The 20,518-nt window shown below is 39.6% G+C and overlaps 1 protein-coding gene across 3 annotated transcripts; it reads left to right on the top strand.

Moving 5' to 3' along the window:
- The first annotated feature begins 7,714 nt into the window (after window positions 1-7,714).
- Window positions 7,715-19,144, top strand: LOC129770626 (uncharacterized). Of its 3 annotated transcripts, none has more exons than XM_055773582.1 (5): window positions 7,715-7,883; window positions 14,452-16,294; window positions 16,722-17,783; window positions 17,869-18,161; window positions 18,224-19,144. In XM_055773582.1, the coding sequence occupies exons 2-5, from the start codon at window positions 14,459-14,461 to the stop codon at window positions 18,822-18,824; spliced, it is 3,792 nt and encodes a 1,263-aa protein (XP_055629557.1). In that variant the 5' UTR covers window positions 7,715-7,883; window positions 14,452-14,458; the 3' UTR covers window positions 18,825-19,144. The 3 variants fall into 3 exon arrangements, with proteins under 3 accessions (XP_055629557.1, XP_055629558.1, XP_055629559.1); XM_055773583.1 differs by having other exon boundaries at window positions 17,604-17,783; XM_055773584.1 differs by lacking the exon at window positions 16,722-17,783.
- Window positions 19,145-20,518: the final 1,374 nt, after the last annotated feature.

The raw sequence follows: 20,518 nt of genomic DNA on the forward strand, positions 1-20,518 counted from the left end.
TTCTGTGATATGACATCACCTGACTTTTTGCTATTTCGGACTGTTGAATATAAATTATTGAATTAAATAATTACAACTCAGTTTCAAAACATGCAAATGACCCTTGCACAGTTACGCGCACATGCTCATACAGGTGCATGCAAAGAGTCAATCAAAAGTTTCTGATAGCAAAATCAAATGCGTTTCCCCGGTAGTGAGCGCTGCCCGATGAGTCAAGCATGTGCGAGCCATTGATGACAAGCGCCAGAATGAACGTGTTAAATAATGTCGAAGCCAAAATTGGGGATCAATTTGGGACCACCTTTTGAAGGTCGGTTCAGGACCATCCCGACTTTTTTTTTCAAATAACGGCATGCCGTGTACTACACGCGACAGGCAGTGTTGCCACATTTTAAACTGTACCAGAAGGAAAAAAATATTTCTCACTTGTACTTTTTCTTCAAAAAATCTGTACCATTGAAATTATTCATTGTAGAGAAAAATAATGAAATATCTAGAAATACTCATTTGTTTACCAGAAAATAATATATTTACTTTCTTACTTTATATCTATATTTACTTACTACACGGGTAATGCGGACAGGTGGTTGATTTCCGTTAATGAGAACACCATCTACATGTTATTCAATAATATCTAAGCCAGCCTATGGCAAGAATACTGATCAAAAGTGGAGAAAGGAAACAAAACCCGAGAATCATACATGATTTCGCGTATGGATGTAATTTAAGCTGCTTCGATATTAAGCATTTTGAGTGGTTTAATATCAAAATTCAAATCGCTGATGGTTATGTTTCGATTTGTGAGTTAACAGAGAAGCGATGATAAGTATGTACGGAAAAGTAAATTCATTTTTGAGTAAATTTAAATTATTGAAATAATTGTACTGGTGGGGTAAAACGGACAGTTGCCAGTAGGAGTGAGATGGACTGTGAAAAGTCTGTTTAATCTATTCCTAAGGAATGCCATGCGCCTATAAATGGAAATCAAATCGCCAAGTGTGGACTGTTTAGATGCTGACTGGAACCAAAAGCAAAATAGTTGAGGATCTGTCCGTTTATACTGCTGAAAAGCACGATGTTGAGACAGATTTATCGGAGTTCTCCCAGCGAATAAAAACAGCTCTTTTCCGAGTGTTAATCAGCTTCAAGCTACAATTTAATTCATGAAATAAAGGTTCACAATAATGCATCAAAACAGCTTACAATTTAGTCTCCGATTGTAGTAACAAATTAAAGAATCCAAAAAGTACTTATTTTAGCAAAGTTTTCTAGTCTCGTCCCCTAATCGTTCAGATTTAGAAATATATATATTGTTTACAATTCTTCATTTAACTCTTCTTCCTCATTCCTCTTCCTCGCTTATCATCACCTCTGACAGTTGTAGTTTAGGGTTTAGCCGTTAGTGGGTGATGGTGCGTAAGTATCGTTTTTGAGGGGCTGTTTCGGCGAACACACGATATCACTTCTAGGTGGATTAACTCGATTTTTTCATCATTTAACGGACATTCGTGATAAGTGCAGACCTCCCGCGATCGATAAACCTCTATGTTTCATATATTTCAAACCTGTCCATATTCCCTCCACTATATGTCCATATTAAACCGCATCGAGAAAAATGTTGTACTTTTCGGTCTGTTTTAATTTCAGTAAAAAAAAACTGGAAAAACACTAAATGTAAAATATTTGGCCAATTAGGCGAAAAAAAGGATAGCGAATTGCAAGGAACTGCATCAAAATTTTGGGAAATATGAGTTTCCAAAGATATATTTTAAGTTTTTCTTAACATGTCCGTTTTGCCCCCACCTCCGCTACTTACGTATTAACGCCGCGAGCAATTTTTATAATGAATTTATTTTTCCATAATGAAATTTATTCTGAGGTCAATGTAACGGGGGCGAAGTTACCATCTAACGAGGAGACGACCCCAAGCCGCCGAGGTGACGCAACCCGAGTCGAATTCGATGTACATTAACATTTGCTTGCCGTTAATCACTCGTGTATTTGATGATGCTTACACATAGTATATCTAAATTTAGATTGCATTCATTAAAATTTTCGAGAGAACTTTTACCCACCGGAAAAATCTGTACTAATCTGTACTTTTTGACGAAAATTTGTAACCTATACCGTACTGAATCTGTATCAAAAATAACGAAAAAATCTGTACCTTTCCAGATAAATCTGTACGTGTGGCAACATTGGTGACAGTTAAATTCAATGTATATAGCTTATTGAAGCCATTGAAATTGCTTTATTTTGGAATGTTTCACAATCTAAATGAACATTTTCCATACTCATTTTCCATACTGGTCGAAAATATAGCGCTAACGTTAGAATGAAAAGAGCAAGAAAAAAGTCACCATATTATCAAAATTGTCAGCATTGTGACACCCTTCACTTGATACTACTGAAAATTCGATGGGAAGCACCGTTCTTCAAATACAAAGGGGGGTAGGTTCAGGACCAACGGTCGCGTTAGGATCACCTTCCCCTATAGGATGGACTTTTGGACGGGTAGGGAAGATCTGAAGGCAAGTGAGAGGTATGCAGGATAATAACTAACATGAAAAATTGTATATAACTTGCTACAATACGATGAAATTCATACTTAATACACTTAATTGATTTTGTGACGTGGCAATGCTTTGTGGAGACTGTTTTTTTTCGCACAGACCATGTTTTCACATCACAAAATACATGCCGACTTTTGCAAGGTTCTAGCGATTTTTTTTACTGAAGAATTGAAACAGGAATCTACGTTCATCGTTTGTTGACCAATCATAGAAAAAAATTCATTTGTTTGTTTTGAAAGAAAGTCGAAAACCGCAAAAAAGTCAGGTGGTGTCATGTCAAAAAAGTATTGGACATTCAACCATAAAATATTCTCCAACTGATGGTTCTTGTAGGAAATTTTCTCAATTTTACTTTGACATCGTTTACTTTTTGGAAATCGCGTGATTTCTACATGAAAACGAGAAAAAAACGTTTTTAGTGAGTCAAAACTTTGTCACGTCACGCTGGAATGGGTCATTTGCTTTTGGTCTGTTTTTTTCGGAAATTAAATCGTAGGCTAAGAGGTTAAGCCTCCTCTAAGTCCAGATCTCAATTCAATTTAGAATTTATCTGCCATATTGAACTGCAACGTGGTCAAGAATGGTGTCAGGGATGAGGATAATTATTTTAAGGCTTGGAACCAAATCAACCTACAATATCTCCAAACTCTTGCTAACAGTATACCTTAATGTCTGTAAAAAGCCACCTAGACTAGCGGAGGTCATAATAATCGTTTGCGGTCGTATTAAATTTTGATCTGGGTGTCGTACTGGATATCACATTCAAACACATTGTTCAGTAAATACACATTTAGAGACCCGAAAAAAAAATAAAATAATTAGGTCTTGTTTATCTTTCATAATCTTATAGGCATCACTGCTCTTTCAAGGAAGGTTATTTCCAGTACGACACCCAGATCAAAATTTAATACGACCGCAAACGATTATTATGACCTCCGCTAGTCTAGGTGGCTTTTTACAGACATTAAGGTATACTGTTAGCAAGAGTTTGGAGATATTGTAGGTTGATTTGGTTCCAAGCCTTAAAATAATTATCCTCATCCCTGACACCATTCTTGACCACGTTGCAGTTCAATATGGCAGATAAATTCTAAATTGAATTGAGGTCTGGACTTAGAGGAGGCTTAACCTCTTAGCCTACGATTTAATTTCCGAAAAAAACAGACCAAAAGCAAATGACCCATTCCAGCGTGACGTGACAAAGTTTTGACTCACTAAAAACGTTTTTTTCTCGTTTTCATGTAGAAATCACGCGATTTCCAAAAAGTAAACGATGTCAAAGTAAAATTGAGAAAATTTCCTACAAGAACCATCAGTTGGAGAATATTTTATGGTTGAATGTCCAATACTTTTTTGACATGACACCACCTGACTTTTTTGCGGTTTTCGACTTTCTTTCAAAACAAACAAATGAATTTTTTTCTATGATTGGTCAACAAACGATGAACGTAAATTCCTGTTTCAATTCTTCAGTAAAAAAAATCGCTAGAACCTTGCAAAAGTCGGCATGTATTTTGTGATGTGAAAACATGGTCTGTGCGAAAAAAAAACAGTCTCCACAAAGCATTGCCACGTCACAAAATCAATTAAGTGTATTAAGTATGAATTTCATCGTATTGTAGCAAGTTATATACAATTTTTCATGTTAGTTATTATCCTGCATACCTCTCACTTGCCTTCAGATCTTCCCTACCCGTCCAAAAGTCCATCCTATAGGGGAAGGTGATCCTAACGCGACCGTTGGTCCTGAACCTACCCCCCTTTGTATTTGAAGAACGGTGCTTCCCATCGAATTTTCAGTAGTATCAAGTGAAGGGTGTCACAATGCTGACAATTTTGATAATATGGTGACTTTTTTCTTGCTCTTTTCATTCTAACGTTAGCGCTATATTTTCGACCAGTATGGAAAATGAGTATGGAAAATGTTCATTTAGATTGTGAAACATTCCAAAATAAAGCAATTTCAATGGCTTCAATAAGCTATATACATTGAATTTAACTGTCACCAATGTTGCCACACGTACAGATTTATCTGGAAAGGTACAGATTTTTTCGTTATTTTTGATACAGATTCAGTACGGTATAGGTTACAAATTTTCGTCAAAAAGTACAGATTAGTACAGATTTTTCCGGTGGGTAAAAGTTCTCTCGAAAATTTTAATGAATGCAATCTAAATTTAGATATACTATGTGTAAGCATCATCAAATACACGAGTGATTAACGGCAAGCAAATGTTAATGTACATCGAATTCGACTCGGGTTGCGTCACCTCGGCGGCTTGGGGTCGTCTCCTCGTTAGATGGTAACTTCGCCCCCGTTACATTGACCTCAGAATAAATTTCATTATGGAAAAATAAATTCATTATAAAAATTGCTCGCGGCGTTAATACGTAAGTAGCGGAGGTGGGGGCAAAACGGACATGTTAAGAAAAACTTAAAATATATCTTTGGAAACTCATATTTCCCAAAATTTTGATGCAGTTCCTTGCAATTCGCTATCCTTTTTTTCGCCTAATTGGCCAAATATTTTACATTTAGTGTTTTTCCAGTTATTTTTTACTGAAATTAAAACAGACCGAAAAGTACAACATTTTTCTCGATGCGGTTTAATATGGACATATAGTGGAGGGAATATGGACAGGTTTGAAATATATGAAACATAGAGGTTTATCGATCGCGGGAGGTCTGCACTTATCACGAATGTCCGTTAAATGATGAAAAAATCGAGTGAATCCACCTAGAAGTGATATCGTGTGTTCGCCGAAACAGCCCCTCAAAAACGATACTTACGCACCATCACCCACTAACGGCTAAACCCTAAACTACAACTGTCAGAGGTGATGATAAGCGAGGAAGAGGAATGAGGAAGAAGAGTTAAATGAAGAATTGTAAACAATATATAATTTCTATATAATGATGTCTATATATATATATATATATATATATATATATATATATATATATATATATATATATATATATATATATATATATATATATATATATATATATATATATATATATATATATATATATATATATATATATATATATATATATATATATATATATATATATATATATATATATATATATATATATATATATATATATATATATATATATATATACATATAAATTGAGTGATGTCTTTCTGTCTGTCTAATTCTTATGGACTCGGAAACTACTGAACCGATCGACAAGAAAATTGGTATGTAGGGGTTTATGATAGTTCGATACCCCTCCCCCCTCTCTAAGGAGGGGCTGCCATACAAATGAAACACAAATTTCTGCATTACTCGAGAATCAATCAAGCAAACGAAATAGAATTTGGCATGTGGAGGTTTTATAGTGCCATGAACGATTCTATGGTGGTTATATACTCCTCCCTCTTCTCTTAGGGGGGGGCTGCCATGCTAGTGAAACACAAATTACTGCATTACTCGAGAAATAATCAAGCACATAAAACCAAATTAGGCATATAGAGGTTTTTCAATTATGAGAAATGTTTCTATGATGGTATGACACCTTCCCTCCTCTGAAATGGAGAGGGGGTCCCGTAAAAATAATACACATACACAATACACAATAATACACATATTTCAACAAAACATGACAATTGATTTGTTTTTAATGGGATAAAACGCATTCCTATATCTATATATATATATATATATATATATATATATATATATATATATATATATATATATATATATATATATATATATATATATATATATATATATATATATATATATATATAAATATCTATATAAATAAAAATGGATCACCGAATGTGTTGATAAAAGCAAAACTCGAGAAAGGAATCGTCCGATTTAGGGCTGTCTTCATTCTATCATATATTCTGTATCAAACATTTATTCCATGTAACGTACCAACAGGTTATTTGCAAGTAGTTGAAAAATCTTGAACGAGAATTGTGTCTGAAAATAATCAGATATTATAATGACGAGTTTTGGTATTAGTACTAGGAATTCTAAAGTAAAAGGTAATTTTCAAGGGTAGAGTAGAAAATCAATCAATGAACAGTTCTGCGATTGGACCTATGAACGTGCGCTTAGTAAAAAATCGTGAATGTGATAACGAAAAATAAATTTTCGGCGGGACGAAGTTTGCCGGGTCAGCTAGTGGTAAAAAAAATATTTTAATGTGGTTCCTTGCTGTGGTGACTGGGGGCAGACATTCGACCGCAAAGGGTTAATTGATGCTTTGATATATTTTATCTCTTTGAATTTTTTTTTATTTTCACAAATATGATTAATCCATATTTGAATTATGGCTTACTCGTAAATTTGCTAGTAATTCAACTGAAAATAGGTCATTGACAAAGAAAATCATTAGAAGTTTCCAGCGTTTATTTCCGTGCTTGGATGTTTATAAGAATACAGCGTGCTTCAAAAGAATGTAGCGGAAATCATGTTGGTCAATGTATTTGACTATGAGAAGAAAAACTCTTTATTTTTCGTAAAAGAAGAACTTTTCATCCTGAATAGCGATGTAAAAAAGTTGTTGAGGGAGACTGTTTCGAATACAAAAAAAAATATATGAAAGAATTCAAACCAATATGCGTGCGTTCATGATATTTCAAATATTTTGTTGTGTATTCTGAAGGTCGATTGAACTAGATGTAATACAAGTTGAATTGATAATCTAAGTGAATCATACTGAATTAACCTTCGGAATATTGGTATCTCACCGTGAAATGTTTTACAAATATCCCAATTTTGTTTCTGTGCCTCGAACAATCTACACCTTGGATGCGCAATCGGCGTCAGCGCCAAAAGACATACACGCATCTGCAAGGGGGAGGAAGAAAGACAACAAACAAACAAACCCAATTTGCCCCATCTCCGTTGTCCCAGACCCTCTCGGCAGCACATGGTTCTTCCCGCGTTCGTCTAGCGTGAATCCGTTCACAGTGTTCGTGGCCAATGCTCGCAGCAACGCAGCAACACCTTTGGAGACTATGAGTCTTTCTCTCCCAGCAGACCCAGCAGCTCCGTCTCCGAAAAGGGGGGTATGGAAATTCGTTTGCCGCCAAACCGGAGTTTCGTTGCAGGCGGTGGGATTCTATAAAATAGTCTGTTGGGTGAAATGGAACGTCAGTATCGAGTGAGATGTGCATCGAACAGCAATTGGCTTAAGTATTGTGAAAAACGAACTGTTCGAGTACAAAAGTTAGTGTGTCCCTAGAGTGAAACAAAATTGGTGAAATAATCTGGGGCTGGTTCAACTTTACATAACATTCGTTTAACAACACAAACTAAGTGCTCCGGTAACAAAAGGTTAGTGTCATTTGGTTTCTCGACATCGACAACGAAGTGAAAGACTGTTTAGAGTACGATAGTGCGCAGCGATCATTATGCAATTCGCAAGGACTACCCTTTCGTGGAGCGAGTGAGTGTGACTGAGTGTGCATCGTTGTGGTTCCTTCGGTGATCAAGCAAGTCGATCTAGGACACCGATGATGATGGCATCCGTTGCATAACTGCGGCGAGACATTTTTTGTCAATCGTCGTCTGGCCACCACCCCCACATCCTTCACAGCTTGTGGAGAATGAAATTGTGTAACGAGAAACCGCGTAGGTCGGAGCAGTGCAAACACACAAATAAAACCGTGACTAACGCCTTAGGTGAAATTTTTCCGCTATAAGAGGGAATCTCATTGTTCATTGTTGAACTGGTAAAAAGGAGTAGTTTTTTTTTCGTTTTTCGTCTTGAAATTATTACATGAGAAACAAGAGCTTACTTCCGCTCCTCAGCGTTTCTGAATGCAATAGTATCATTCATGTTTTATTTTAAAGTGAGGTTTATCTTGTCAAATCGGTATATGTATGTGGCTCAAATGATAGCATCGGGTTGAGTGCTGGAGAGAGGTGTGATAATATAACACGATTACTCTAAGCATTTGGAAATTATATTTGCTTGTTTGCTTGTACGGAGACTTAAAATCTTAAGGTTCAATTCAGTAAACATTTAAACATTCTCGGAGATGAATGTTTAAATGTTTACTGAATTACTAATATTCAAGACTATGTTTCAAATATGCTTTTTCCTTGTTACTAAACGGCATACTGTTGATCTACTCACACATCACGTAGAATCGTTGACAAAACTATTTTCCATTTTATATAACCAGTTACTTTTCAACTGTTTAGGTGGAAATAATCTTTCTCCTTTTTTCTTAACCCTCCTGTACTCGCGTGCAAAATCATAACACGTATACTCGCGCACGGTGTCACAGACCGAAAATTGAACTTCTCTGTAATGTTGCCATTGTGTATTTTTCAGTCTTTATTGGCATTTATTTGAAGAAGAAGATATGATTGAATGAAAAAACTCCAAAAAATATGTTTTCTTCATCTTTATTATGTTTTAATAGTTATCTAATCTAATTCAGCATCCTCAAAACAGAGTAATTTTTGATACTCCAACACAAATAACGAAATTCGAATTTTCCACTGTTATTAATTAAAAGTAAGCAACTGAATATAATTTATGGAAGTATAAAGAGCTATAAAACAACATAAAATCGCAATAATCGATTGTGGTTTCATTGGAGTAAGAATCAGAACATAGCATAACTGCATGCTCGAAACAAACATATTTTTTACATTTCATGCAGTTGTTGCGTATCGAAAAGAAGAATATATAACGACATTCTAGATAATTACCAGATGATAAAGGTTCTGGAATATAACGTTTGCATATTTCTAATATTCTTTGTCTCTGTATTCTTGGTGAACTAAGAACTAATGCCTTTTTTTAAGATGGGGCATAAAAAGATGATATAAAAGGATTTCTATGAACTTCCTTTCCTTTTTCTTGTTTTCTTGTCGATATTGTCCATTATAAAAAAAAATATCCCCGAAACTGTAATTGTTAAAAATTACCATAAGCCACCGATTAGTTTATAGTTTACTGCTTACAATTCTTCCACAAGTGAAATTCTTTCAAAAGTGTGTGTATATATATGATAATGGTCATTTAGCGAATAACTATACGAAAGTCAAACATTTATATTTTGCTTTTGAATGTATGAATCTATGAATGAACGACGAATAACGAAGCTAGAGAGAATCGCAAAGTTGTAGTGTTGATATTTTCTGAGAAATTAATGAATTATTGATTTCTCGGTCTGACAGAACAATGTGCGAGTATAGGAGTGTTATACGACAATGAGGAACTTCGCACTTCAATATAAAAATGATATAACAATTACCATGCCTCGATAATATTTGTGGTAGCTAGCTAAACAATCTGAATAATTTGCTTATGATAAAAATCTCTTGGTATAGAAGAAAATTGAACCGGAAATTCCAGCACGATTACGTTGTTTATCACTCATGAATTTCAATTTCAATTCTCTTTAAATAAAGTATTAGAAAAGTTACCAGATGGAATTTTCTTGGCATTTCTTGGCATCTTTGCATCTCAAGCCTTTTCAAACCTACGTGGTAAGGAAAAATTGTGATGCGTGTGTTTATCTGCCGATAATGTTCGATACTTTCGGAACCTCATTTACCAGATGACCCTCCTCAACGACCTAATACATACAAAAATATAGTTGTTTGAGTGTTCGATTCCAAGTAACAAATATTGATTGTGATTTGAGTTAAAAACGTCTAAAAATTTACATTGACGCTCTTTTAATAAGATAAATAAGATTAATTCGTCTCCGGGAATGTTACCGTATTTTCTTTGAGGCCAATAGGAACTGACAATATTCAAAACTAGTTTGTCACTTTTTGCTGTCGTATTCCAATCTTGTTGTTAATTGATTCGGAAAGTTTTATTGAATTTATTTTCTGTTGCTATGAGTGTTCAGAGCCGCAACAAACACTAAATCTCCATATCTTATTATCGACAACGATACGCTTGTCAGGAGACGCCTTCCGCTTCTGTTCTGTCCCTGCATTGTTCAGCACGATCCTGATCAGAGCCCGAAATCTTCGAAGATGAAAAATGAAAAACGACTCTCCTCTCAATAGCCTCTCTTCGACTATTACTACTTCGGCATTCGCAATCAACAGAAAGTGAATTGACTAGAAAATGAATTGACGAGCGTTGAGAGCGAGGATGACTGATGAATTATTCTAGTCAATACTTATTCTAATTGACGTGACTAATGAATACAAATCAGTCTATTCATTCAACCTGACTTCAATCCACACTACAACTCCCCTGACACGAATATCCTACCCGCGTACACAATCTTATATTTACGTCCATATGAAGTGAACGAAAACTTGATTCCTAATGCAAAAAGTAGTTACACCATTAACCCCTTCCCGTATTATTTTATACGCCACACATCCAAGTGATTTCACTACTCTTCTTAGCTCTCTAGCGCACTATGTTATGCAAGTACACCTCGAGTGAGACTCGATGTTGTACGGGAAAGGGTTAATGAACAGTTCATTGTTTCCCACCGTGAACTCACACCACATGGACAGTTAACAGGTATGCTATAAAGGTCCTCGCGTTAGTATTAGTGAATAGCATTCAAATTCTAAATTTTAAACAAAATTTTAGTTCACTTTGTCTCCGAGTTCAGTTTTGTGAAGAAAAATACAGAGAAACGTGTTTTATCTACAAAATTCCCAATTTTGTCAGTGTTTCTGAATACAACACTGCGCGCTATTTTATATGTGTGAGTAATTTTCGTGTACGATACAAAAAATCTAGCTCACCTGTAGTATACTACCATGTTGTTGTCAAACCACGTTGAACTCAACATCGATACATGCATACGTGATACATGAGAGAGAGAAACGAATTAATTTTGGGGGAAGTCACTTCAATATACATTGAAGTCCATGTGACGGGGAAGAATGAAATGTGATAGTCGAGTCGAGTGAACGCCCGAATGACTCTTGAATCATGTTGACGAAGAAACTGCTGGAAGATGCCAAAACTCATTCCCAATTTAATACGAAGGCGACTTTCTTCGTAATCCGTTGAACTTTGCCGAGCCCTGATCCTGACTACCATACTGATAGCTTCCGCCGCTGCCTTCGGCATGGCTCCAAATTCCAGTTGATCGTTAATTTAGACGCCCAAGTACTTCAGAAGGCCCTTAGACGTTATAGTGTGCAATCTGACAATGACATCAGTCCCCTATAACGATTTGCAGTTACTCACTATCATCCCTACCGTTTTTTATGGGCTATTTGTAGTTTCGGTCCATGAACCCAGTTTTCAAATACGTCAATAGCTTCAGTCGCTAACATCTCAACTTTTCGACCATTTCGTCTACTACTGCCAGATCGGCATCGTCCGCAAAACCAATGTTGTCTGCATCAATGGGCAACGTCAGTGTTAACACACCATCGTACATAATGTTCAGGGCATAGGATGGAGCCTTGTGGAATTTCTGCCGTGATCATTATCGATCTCCGCCCCATGAATGACTCGTAGACCAAAAATTCTGGAACTTCTGGACTGGCTGCTTAAATATTCACATAGGTAGCTAGGGACCTTCATTTGGTTTAGTGAATCAGTGATGAACTCCCAGCTGGCGCTATTTTACCTTCTCAAAACGACTGCTCGGCTTCTTCAACCACACTGCGGATAACATCCGATGATGACTTCCCTTTTCGGAACCCAAAGAACATTAGTGGTAACCCACGCTCGCTCTCCGTGAATACAGTGAATCTGTTGTGGATGATTCTCTATGAGACTTTCCCGAGTGTATCCAACAAGCCTATGGTTCTATACGAAGCTGGATCTCCTTGCGCCTTGCACGGTTTCAACAACATCAACTTCGGAAAATAAAGCGACGCCTGGAGGAGAAAGAGTGTAAAGCTGCTTCATCGATCTCGAGAATCACGGAGTTCTTCAACAAGCCAAACTCCTCACTTCTTCTTCTTCTTAAGTGGCACTAACGTTCCTAGAGGAATTCGCCTTCTCAACGTAGTATTACTTGCGTCATTTTTATTAGTACTTAGTTGTGATTTCTATGCCAAATAACACGCCTTGAATGCATTCTGAGTGGAAAGCTCTAGAATACGCGTGACCACAGTGCAAGTCGGGAATCGAACCCGAACCCCCGGCATGTTAGGTGTGACGCTAACCACTCGACCACGGGAGCACTTAACTCCTCACACAGAAGCTTTTTGCCGCGGGCCGTAATATGCAAAAATAAAGAAGGCGCCCCTGAACAGTGCACAGACAGGAGGACGAGACGACGTTGGAAAAGAATTGGAATCAGTTGGTAAGGATGGCTTCGGGGCGAAGCTTCCTGCATAACTTATAGTATATGCACCGTTGATAGTGAGAATCAGGGACACGGAGTAACCACCGGAGGAATTGAAAGAAGAGTTTATCTGTCCCATCTATAAAAAAGGTAACAAACTGGATTGTGAGAACTACCGTGCAATCACCATCCTGAATGATGCCTACAAAATACTATCCCAGATCCTCCTTCACATGTGAGATCAATCATTCATTGCTATGACACATACATGTCTCATTATATAAGTTATCAAACAACGTAGCCTCACTGTCATGATATCGGCAACTAATGATATTTCTGAAGAAAAGGAACAAAATTACTTAAATTAAGTTTACAAATATCTAGCAGCATAAAATCAAATATCAACAGAAGCCATAAATCATAATCAATCGTAAATTGAAATCAACCTATTCGATCGGTTCCAAACAAATATAACAACCCCTGACTCAATTTCACCTACGAATTGAGGCAGCTTTTCCTCTCAATCATTTGAAGAAACCCACTCTCAATTTCATTTCGCCAAGATGCCGACGTACAAAGGCCTTCAAAATCAGCAAATCGTTGAGACAACCATCCAGCACAAAAAAAACAAATAACAACATTCAAATAAACAAAACGCTGTTCCTCCGACTGACACAGTCATCCTACGCGCCATCATTGGAGGTCAACGAAACCCCCCGTATTCGCGAGTATTCGCGTAACATTTATTTACACCGTTGAAACGTGTCGGTGTGTGTGTGTGTGTGTATGCGAAGTGACCGCCTTTTTGTCTTGCTGCTGCTGCTGCTGCTTGCGGATCAATGATGCAATGTGGCCTCCTTTCGGACATGTAAAAATTACCTCACTCTGGTGCTGTGGGCGCCTCTCGTTTTCCTAAAAGCTGATGACCACAAAGTGTTAAGTTTAGTGACACCTCCTCTTACGTCTTAGCGTTGTAACTGATGGCTGGAATAAAATTTAACTTTTTAAGCAATGTACAAATCATCGTTCGTCACACTTTGGGGATCACATTACGACTGCAAGAGAGGGGCAAGAGATGAACGGACAGCTGCATGGCGCCTCAACAATTGCCATTGTTATAGTTGGCATCGCACGAGGTTCCCGCGGTGCGAGAAAAGTATGCGGCTTGCACGGAAACTTGCAGCGAAAGTAAAAGTGAGAGACTTCTTTTTGCAAACGCTCGCTTCCTGATTTGTGTTTTGCATCGGTGCAGGTTTGTGGGTTGCGGTACGAAACCTGTTTTGCCCGAGATCGCCGGGGGATCCTATCCCCGTGCTTGGAGTACTTGGCCAAGTGGAAATAATTATATTACGGTCCGCTGCTCGAGGAGGGGTTATTACCTCTTTTCTCAGCTTTGTTTTGGCCCCATTGAAGCATTTCGCTTTCGAGCGGTGGATGGAAGGGCATCGAATGAAAATAAATGGCATGATGACCGCATCAACGGCATGCCTGGGTTGGTACGGGAATAGATTTCATAATACCAAGACTGGCTTGACAACAAATATGAGATAATCGACGAGACTAAATAGGGGGTTCGCATATACACAATCGCAAAAAAGTGGGTCATGTGTTTCATGTACCAAATAATCTAATGTGTTTCTCTTCCTATCTTTCAGGCGCAGAATGAATCTTAAGGCTACCACAGCAATTGTGGTACTGTTGGCCATAACGGTCACCAGCGCTGACGAATTCAACTGGTTAAACAGTGGCGAAAATTTTCTGAGAGATCTGGTTCGCCTAAAGCGTCAGAACTCAGCCCAAAATGACACCGAAGTAGGCGACGATGAAATACTGAATTTCATTCTCGACAGCGGGCGCCAAGGACGCAGCCTCGAAGGTTTCGATGAAGTTTACAGTGATCCTTCGGTCCAGCAAGCCCTACAAAACTCCGACGACGTCGAAGCTAGAAATATCATCAAGGAAAAGCTTTGCGCTCTGGGACTCATGCAGTGTGATGGGGAACTTATCGATGGTAGACGACCATATCTGAATCCTAACAACCTGATCTACGCCCAACCCGTGGCTTTGAAACCAGTGGGACGACCCATTGCAACTATCCCGGTACGTGGACCACCACCACCACCAGGACCAGGTCCGCATTACTCTCAAAAGCCACCGCAATATAAACCTCATCAAGGACCATACGGACCGCCACAACCCATGCCTGTTCCCAACCGCCTGCAGCAAAAAGTAGGATTCGCCTCACAACAACCTTCGTTCAACGGTCCCAATTCCTTCTCCTCTAGCTCTTCTTACACTGGTTCCTACTCTAGCCAATCGGGCTCCTTCCCTCCCTATGCTTCGAAGCCTCCAGGTCCCATTTACGATGGCGGCGAGGGCATTCCATATGAGTTTGAAACACCCAATAAGCCAAGCCAGGTAGTGATTGGAGGTGGTCCAACCGTGATTAAGCCAGCTGCTGAACAGCACATCCACCACCATTATCATCATATTGAGGGTGAAAAGGCAGAAAAAACTGTCATCGTGAACAATCCAATCCCGTTGAACACAGGAGTGCTAACGGGATCGGTTGTCGGGGGAAGCAGCTCTTCGAGCAACAGTTTGTATTCTTCCGGAGTTTATGGAACATCTGGAATATCTAGCGGTGGATTCAGCCCTAGCAGCAGCAAGGATTTCGACTACCACGATCTGAAAGGAGCGAATAGCAATGGGTATGGGCTATATGGTGCCAACGGTGGCAAGGATTTTGACTACCAGGACGTGAGAGGAGGTAACAGTAATGGTTATGGGCAATCTGGAAGTTACGCATCTCAGTCAAAACCAATTAGCTCGGGTATTTATAATCAAGGTCCAGCCACCTTCGGAAGCTCAGATAACATTGTTTATGGTTCAAACTCAGCTGGCAGCAGTGGCAGCAGTGGTAGCAACACCAACTACAACGGTTTAAGCGCTAGCTACAACGTCCCTAGCAGCAACAATCAATACAATAGTGCTAGCAGTAACTACAACTACAACGGCCAATCAACTCAGGGAGGTTTCCATGCATCCAACCCGAATCTCTACAAGAAGGAACTGAACGTAAATGGATTGAACAATAATGGATTGGGCAATTACAACAAATACAGCCAACAATACAATGGACAGTACAGCAATAATTTCAATCAGGAGCAATTCGGATCGAATGGACAATATGGAGGATCCGGCTTCAACTCCCGAGCTGAGGACTGCGTCTGCGTACCTTACGAACAATGCCCAGCGCAAGATGTTGTCGGTCGAAGGGATGATCTGATTCTTCCACTGGATCCACGTAATCTCAAAAGTGACATCCAAGCGGACTCTGAACAGGTTGTGGTCACCGATGGAAACGGCACTATGACTGTTGTCAATGTAGCCAAGGATGCTTCCAGTAATACTGCGACTGGGAAGAAAGTAACCAAACGGGAAGCTTCTGCCAGCGGTAAGACCGATAAAAGTGATGACAAAGCCAATATTGAACCGGTAAGTTCGGTTTTCCAATCATTATCCACTACAATACTTCAAAGTTTTATCCTTAACCCTTATTTGGCCCACGCTCAAATTCATACTAACATTGTTCACCCTAACCAATATAACCTGGAATAACTCGCACTGCGTGAAGATGTTTCTTGTGCCACACCGCTTTGTATGTATCCGAGCCAGTCGTAACTGTTGGCTTCAAGGACACCAGACCTAAACAAAGACCACCAAAAGATACCAACTCTTCAATTAAACACTAAAACAATACATCCTGACATAAGCTTTGGCTTTGCTCACAACTACAATCGAATAATGGGACTAAGCCCTTGACTGTTGCGCGCTCACGACTTCCTTGGAGGAACGGCCGCAATACAAATTGCTCACGACCACACGTTGTCTAAAACTGTCTTGTTTCCTTGTGTTGTTTTAGCGTTTGTTGGGAGGTGGAAATCACGGTGATGGTGGTGGAAAGAAAGTTGTTCCTACCTTTGGAGTGTCCTTTGGTCTCCCGTATCCGTCATATCCCCTGAATCCGTATGGGCCAAACCCTGCCGGAAACCCATATTTTGGGTCAATCGGTGCCAACGGTCTGAATCTTGGACTGTTGAATGTAAATCCTCTGTTTTCCTTGCAAGTTACCAAGGACGAATACGGTGACAAAGTTGTAAAACCTCTTGTCAATCTACACGTTACCCCCACTGAAAACATAGTTCATAAAGTAGGTGGTCTTCTGGCTGCTAAGAAACAAAATATTTTGCATGTTTTCAATCAGCATGACCACTACCACAATCATTTGGAATACCCACCGCCACCTCCAATCTATCGACCACCGCATGGTCCACCATTTATTAACGGACCAGTAGGACCCAACCTTATTTTCACTAAACCGCCTGGTCCGGTCTTCAACGGGCCTGGTCCTATCTACCCCGGTCCACCAGGGTCTGTGTTTAATCGTCCTCCAGGCCCTATCTACCCTGGCCCGCCAATCTATAGCCATCCTCCTGGTCCCTTCTTAAACAGACCACCCCCTCCATTCATTCCCGATGGTCCGTCACATTTGTATGGGCCACGTCCTCCTTTCTTCCGTGATGCTTCCGCTTCCGATGAAGATCTAGACTATAACCCGAACGAGGTGGGCCGAGCCGCCAATGTCACTTTCAACCAATCCCAACTCGCAGCGGGAAACATTGCCTACCAGTCGGTTTATCCCCAAAACAAGCCTAGCTTTCCAAACCAGCAAAGAGAAGATTACGCTAGACAGTATCAAAACTACCATGGCAGTGGTAATAATGTCAGACTTCCACCTACTCAGACTATTCCGACACCTGCACCGGGACACTCCGAGGGTAGTAGCATTGTTAGCTTTCCCCGAAATCGTCGTTCCACCGACGTTAACGTTCCGGACCAATTGGAAACAACTGCTGTAGGCGATACAAAAGCGGCATCAAGCGAACAGGTCGAGGTACAAGAAAAATCTTTCACAGCTGAAAAGGTGAGCGCTACCAGGACTAACTTTAAAACATCCAATTTTTAATCTTCCATTTCACATACAAAACCGTCTGTTTTGTACTTCACAGAGGCAAGCAAACTACGGACCTCGTCCACAGCAGTGTCCTTCCAGACACGTCTGCTGCCGTCGTCCTGTATACCGCCCCCAGCCCGCTAACTTGGGCAAATGTGGCGCTCGCAATGCTCAAGGCATCAACGGTCGCATCAAGAATCCAGTGTACGTCGATGGTGACAGCGAATTCGGAGAGTACCCGTGGCAGGTCGCAATTCTCAAGAAAGATCCAAAAGAATCGGTTTACGTCTGCGGAGGAACACTGATTGATAATCGGTACATCGTCACCGCTGCGCATTGTGTCAAAACGTAGGCTTTACTAGTATTCTTTCCAAAAAAATTATATTGATTATTTCTTTTGTCAACCCTAGATACAACGGATTTGATCTCCGCGTTCGTCTCGGCGAATGGGACGTAAACCATGACGTTGAATTTTATCCCTACATCGAACGCGATGTTGTTGCGGTACAGGTTCATCCAGAGTACTACGCCGGAACGCTCGAGAATGATATCGCGATCCTGAAGATGGATATCCCAGTGGACTTTTCCAATACGCCTCACATCTCTCCAGCATGCTTACCGGAAAAACACACTGACTTCTCCGGACAGCGTTGTTGGACCACTGGGTGGGGCAAAGATGCCTTCGGAGACTACGGCAAATATCAGAACATTCTTAAAGAAGTTGATGTTCCAATTATCAACGACTACCAGTGCCAGAATCAGCTGCGCCAGACCCGTTTGGGATACAGCTACAAGCTAAATCCTGGTTTTATCTGTGCTGGTGGCGAAGAGGGCAAGGATGCTTGCAAAGGTGATGGAGGTGGTCCGCTGGTTTGCGATCGAAATGGTAGTTGGCAGGTTGTTGGTATTGTTTCGTGGGGTATTGGATGCGGTAAGGCTAACGTTCCTGGAGTGTACGTAAAAGTATCGCACTACATGAACTGGATCAACCAGGTCAGAGGAAAGTTCTAAGGTCTAGAAAAAGAACGCCAACCGATGAAACCGTATTTATTACCGATTTATATTTATTGTGTACAGCGGAACCAAGCGAGAACTTAACCAGTGATACTCAAACTTCGATTATGTTCTTTTGTATAAAAAATAAGGACTTCAGCTCAGTCGCGAATGAATGCAGTGAAAGCACAAATGTTGAACGACTGCTGGAGTAAAGTGTACAATGCTATGTGAGAGCATTCTTATTTAGACGCTTTTGTATGTAGTTCTCTGTTAGGAATCTAATTTTAGGCTGATAATAGTGAACGACGAATAAATTATTTTATATTAAAAAATAATCTCTCGTCTTTAATCAAAGTTAAGTTTAATCCCTCAACTCTTTCATAAACTCTGCCTGATGAACCGTTGTAACATACAAGCAGTGGTGTCGATTGAAACTTTTGCACCCGGGGCGGAAGAGCTGATTTGCGCCCTTCTTCCGCCAGAAAAGTAGAAACATTTGCACCCAGGGAAGGGTCTGCGTCTCACCCGGGACGGAAGAGTCGATTTGCACCCCCAACCCCCTCGTCAGAAATCATATTTGTCCAATTTCTGCAAATAAATTCGGTTCATTCTGCACCCCTAAAATCGTGAACCCGGGGGCGTTCCGCCTCCTCGGCGCCCCACAGTCGACGCCACTGCGTACAAGCATGAAGATGGTTTCTTCTCTCGAAGCCGAAGTCAAAGTTGACGGTGATTGTGTATGTGAATGCTACCATACGATTTCCATGGGAGAATATTTGACATTTCATTCCTTTAAGTTAACTTCACGGTGACGAGACGTTGTATGTGTAGCGCACTTAATTGGTAATAGATTGATAATAGCAATGGACTTAAATGGAACAAATAGACTTCTACCAAATTCTACCATCTTCGCGTTTACAGACCTGATAAAGATGGATGATAGCCGTCTCTTTTTGACCTATGTCATCGCGAATAATGATTTAGCTTTGTTCAATTTTCGGTCTGTGACACCGTGCGCGAGTATACGTGTTATGATTTTGCACGCGAGTACAGGAGGGTTAAGAAAACATATGCTCCACAACGTCCCATGATAATTACGTTTCAGGCTGTTCCAAATGATCAGCTCACTTGTATGAGTTGAATGGCTCATTTGTCTGGATATCTTTTAAATAGACATTTTATTTAATTTGTTTTTTTTTTGACGTAGAACTACGTCTTTCATTAAGGGTGCCAAATCAGAAAACAGGTCACGTTTTTATGAAATAAAGTTAACGTTAATAACTATTTTTGCCGCGAACGGATTTTAGCGATTTACATACTAAACGAATCGGGAATTCCGTAAGATTTGTTAAATATGATATACATTAGAATCCCCTGGTTTGTAAATGGTTAAAATTCATGAAAACTTTAGGCGTTTTCATTTTTCCATACATTTGTTCTGTCCATTTGTGTGCTTTCCCGAACAGAGCTGTCAATAACGAGCAACTTATCGACGACCAACGAAGGGGAAATCGTAGGATTTGAAGTCGCCGTGAACAAAGGAAAAGTAAAAGAATGAAGGGGAATATTTGCCTTGAGTATAAACAGTGGATCTCGCTGAGGCAAAATTTCATTCGGCATCGGACTGTTGAGCAATCCAGTTCAATTTGCTTTCGCTACACTTCGATCTAAGATTGGACCCCACCAACTTGGATATCGTCGTTTGCTTT

The sequence above is a fragment of the Toxorhynchites rutilus genome, chromosome 2 (assembly GCF_029784135.1).
Source record: "Toxorhynchites rutilus septentrionalis strain SRP chromosome 2, ASM2978413v1, whole genome shotgun sequence".
Lineage (NCBI taxonomy): Eukaryota > Metazoa > Arthropoda > Insecta > Diptera > Culicidae > Toxorhynchites > Toxorhynchites rutilus.